Source organism: Phaethon lepturus, unplaced genomic scaffold, assembly GCF_000687285.1.
Source record: "Phaethon lepturus isolate BGI_N335 unplaced genomic scaffold, ASM68728v1 scaffold8343, whole genome shotgun sequence".
Classification (NCBI taxonomy): domain Eukaryota; kingdom Metazoa; phylum Chordata; class Aves; order Phaethontiformes; family Phaethontidae; genus Phaethon; species Phaethon lepturus.
The window spans coordinates 12337-16363 of record NW_010528324.1 but is presented as its reverse complement, the minus strand read 5'-3'; the positions used below and the strand labels follow the sequence as shown (position 1 = coordinate 16363).

The window sequence follows — 4027 nt, the reverse complement described above, 5'->3', positions numbered from 1 at the left end:
GTCGGGGTTGGGGCCATGGTGGAATTTCACTGATGCCTAGAGTCAATCATCTCCCAACCCTATAAAATGCGGTTCTAAGCGAGGCCCTTTGAGCTCTCCTGGACCACAGTGGGCTGTGACCAGCATCTCCCTCAGAGCTTGCAAACTCCCAAGTTCGGAGGACCATTGCGGATGTGTCTCAATCCTGTCCTGCAGCCCTGGCCCTGCCCGAGCCTTCACTTGGGGTACCTGGGACCTTGCCCTGAGTGTGGCCAGGATGGAAGTTCACTGATGCCTAGAGTCAATCATCTCCCGACCCTATAAAATGCGGTTCTAAGCTACCTGGGACCTTGCCCTGACAAGCAGGAGGGGGCTGAGGTGGTGTTCCCCATGGGGTAGGGAGGAGCGTGGTGGCAGGGCTGTGGGCTGCCTTGGCCAGCTTTGGCTGCTGTGGGCCTAGCCAACACCCCGGGGCTGGAACGCATAGAATCATAGAACAGTTTGGGTTGGAAGGGACCTTTCAAGGCCATCTAGTCCAACCCCCTGCCATGAGCAGGGACATCTTCAACTCGATCAGGTTGCTCAGAGCCCCGTCCAGCCTGACCTGGGATGTTCCCAGGGATGGGGCATCGACGACTTCTCTGGGCAACCCGGGCCAGGGTTTCACCACCCTCACTGGGAAAAATGTCTTCCTTTTCTCTAGTTGAAATCTCCCCTCGTTTAGTTTAAAACCACCACCCCTTGTCCTGTCGCAACAGGCCCTGCTAAAAACTCTGTCCCCATCTTTACTATAGGCCCCTGTTAACTACTGGCAGGTTGCAATGAGGTCTCCCTGGAGCCTTCTCTGCCCCAGGCTGAGCCCCCCCAGCTCTCCCAGCCTGTCCTCCCAGCAGAGCTGTTCCAGCCCTTGGAGCGTTGCTGGGGCCTCCTCTGGCCCCGCTCCAGCAGGTCCGTGTCTCTCCTGTGCTGAGGCAAACAAACAGGGAGACTGCACCCCTGGAAAAGGACAGGGAGGTTGGATCTCTCGAGGACCCTGCTCATTCCCAGAGTTGTGCAGCCATGGGTCTTTCCTCCCTCAGTGGGTACCCCTTGGATCCAGCCTCCTTGGGCCACAGCTGGCAGCCTTCTAGTCTCCATCTACTCCCAACATATGCGGCACTCTCCCTATGGCTGCCCCAAAGCCAAAGCACCCACAGCTCTCATCCACATGCACCCTGGGGTCCTGGACTCTCCTCCATGGGCATCCTGGCCGCTGTCTTGCAGCGGTGCAGCTCCTGCTGAGGTTGGTGGCCAAGTTGTCCCCCTTGTCCTTCCTGCCAGCAGGCAGGTCCAGGACGGGCTCAGACCCGTTTCCCTGCAGCATGTTGAAAAGAGCACAGCAGATTCTTAACGTCTTTATTAGTTTGTTGTTTTTTGTCCAACACAGTAAATCCTCTCTACAGCAACAGGTTAGTTAAATCCAGTTTACATATTGCCGTCTCATGAGTGCTGCGGCCTTGATGCCGCCGTGACAAAACCAGGTTGCGCTCAGACAGCAAAATGCGTTAAATTCATCTGTGACTGGGAAAAAAGAAAAACCAACAAAAATCAAAAGAACAACCAACCAGGGAAAACCAAACTGACGAACAAAACCAAGGTGAGGAACCGAAGGCAAGTATGGCCAGACCACCTCCAGGGGAACCACATGGCACCACTTGGATGAGAATGCAAGGAGGAACGAACCCAGAAAGGTCAGGGACTGGACAAACCCTTATATATATTATGTATAGGTATTTATATATATATATCATCTGGAAGAACACGCTGAGAAAACAAGAGATCACAGCGGTATCTACAGTAAAAAGGAGCTACTTAGCTTTCAGAGTCACACCGAGAAGGAAGCACACGGCAGAACAAAGTGGGGGACAAATGGGGACACTGGTGTTCTGGGGTGGCCATTCAATATGGGAGGGGCTGGGTGGAGCACAGGTCTCGGGGCCAAAAGCCCTCATATACCCGCTGGGAGGCCTGGGACCCCCGTGCCCCTTGCTGGGGAGCAGGGATGGAGTCTGGGGGTCAAGTGCTTTTGCGGAGCTGGGTGGGACCTGCTCACAGTGGGCTGGTTCTGCTCGCCCAGATGGTGGCACCTGGTAGGTCCCCTACGGGTCCCTGCTCGGGTCCCCCACAGACCACCTACAAAGACCTGAGCACCCATCACTAGAGCTGGGGGCTCCCTTACCCCGGGTGCAGGAGGAGCCGGGGTCTGCTGTCTGTGGGGTGGGCCAGGGACGGCAGCAGAGACTGGGTGGCTGATGGTGGGGTTATGCAATGACGCGGCTCTCCACGCCGAGCGTGAGAGGCTGGATCCACCCAGAGCCAGTGACCGGATGGGGCCCCACGGCTCGGGGGGAGCCAAGCCCTTGAGAGATGCCCCGCTCAGTGTGCAGCTGAGATGCTGGGCGTGGGGAGGGTTGTGTGGATTTGGGGGCCATGGTAGGTCTGGCCTGCTGTGTGGGCAAAGCCAGACACTGGGGTACTCCCCATGTCCCATGGGTCACCCCACGCTGCCAGCACCTTGCAGTGATGCACCCTGCGGGGCAAAGGGTGCTGAGGGCTCCCCAGCATTGCGGTGGGGGGAGTGTCTCATCTTATTGCTAGTGACCCCACTACAGTGACACCCACGGGCTGCGGTGAAACTGGAGGGGGGATTTGCCATGCGACGTCCCCAAACCCGGTGGCCTCTGAGGCCTGACAGCCAAGAGCCGGGAGTGGAACTGCCGGTGTGGCAGGGACCAAGCAAGCCAGGACACACAGGCCCCCTTTACCGGTGCATTTTTGGTGGCAGGTGGTGGTTGTCTTCTTGCAGCAAGGGACCAAGGAAGTGCCACCATGGACGAGGGCATGGGCAGAGGCAGCGGGATGCCCATGCCACCCCCCTGCCCCCATGGCTTCTGGAGCAGGGATGAGCCCTCTCCCCTGTCCCGGGGCCACCCTCAGAGTTCATGACCAGGGTGAGGGCACAGTTTGGGGTGCCATTTCTCACAACACTCAGCCAGCTCCAGGGCAGCAGGTCCTGCGTGTGCTGGGGGATCCCATGCTAGCTCTCCCCAGGGAGAGCCGGTGGGGAGAAAAGGGAGCTGCATCCCCAGAAAAGGTCCAGTGACCTCCCAGTGAGCACCGCTCCCTGTCCCTGTCTTCCTTTTGGTTTGGCCAGCTGTCAGTTGACCTTGGGGGACCAACCTACCTCCTGTGTCCTCTCCACATCCTGCTGTCCTGCCTCATCCCACCATCCTGTCTTCATCTCAACACCCTGACCTGCTCCCCCATCCTGGCCCTGTGCTCCTGCCACCCACCCTCCCAAGCCAGGGCCAAGCCGATGCTAAGGAGGGTGAGGACAAATGCAGAACCATGTGTGACTGCTGGGCGAAGCCAGGAGCTGGAGCTGGGACGCAATGAAGCGAAGCCCCTCTCCTGCTCCGGTACCAGACAGAGGGATGAGGCTAATGGCAAAGACGACAAATCGACCCCAAAGGAGTGAGGGCCCTGGTGGAGGACGTCCATGGGGCAGGTGGGTGCTAGTGGGATGCTGACGGATGGGAGATGGCTCTGGAGGAGACGCTGGCGGCAGGCGTGGACCTCAGCACGATACCTCCATGGTGTGGTTGATCTGCCCCATGGCCTCGGTGCTCTCCGAGTGGGTGCAGGCACGTGGGCGGGTGCCGTCCACCGAGCTGGCGCTGGTGAGGGAGGCCGTGCGGGAGCGTGCCAGGCGGGTCATGCTGGCAGACGGCACTGCACAGGCACAGAGAGATGGACAGGGCGCTCAGCTACCTCCGAAAGCCAGCAGGACCTCACGCGAGCAAAGCCGCCAGTCTCGCTCCCCGATGCGAATGACCCCGGGCACAAGCTTGCAGCATGCGGTACTGGGACAACATGAGCAGCTCCAGGCTGGCAAGGGACAGAGGGGCCGGGACGGGGCACCCTGGGCCAGGCTGCACGCCGGGCACATCTCCCAGGCGTGCAACCGCTGGGCATGAGGCAGCGGGGGGCCCTGGCTCCCGGGCCGGGG

At 59.7% G+C, this 4027-nt stretch overlaps 1 protein-coding gene across 3 annotated transcripts in view; it reads right to left on the bottom strand.

The window, feature by feature from the left end:
- Positions 1-3413: 3413 nt before the first annotated feature.
- The window catches only part of NDRG4 (NDRG family member 4), a 9309-nt gene continuing 8695 nt past the window's right edge, over positions 3414-4027 (bottom strand). For 2 of the 3 annotated variants that reach the window (XM_010283642.1, XM_010283644.1), the window contains one exon: positions 3414-3750. In XM_010283642.1, coding sequence (XP_010281944.1) covers positions 3596-3750 — 155 coding nt within the window. In that variant the 3' untranslated portion in view covers positions 3414-3595. The remainder of the gene's footprint in view (positions 3751-4027) is intronic. The other variant, XM_010283643.1, reaches the window with a different exon arrangement.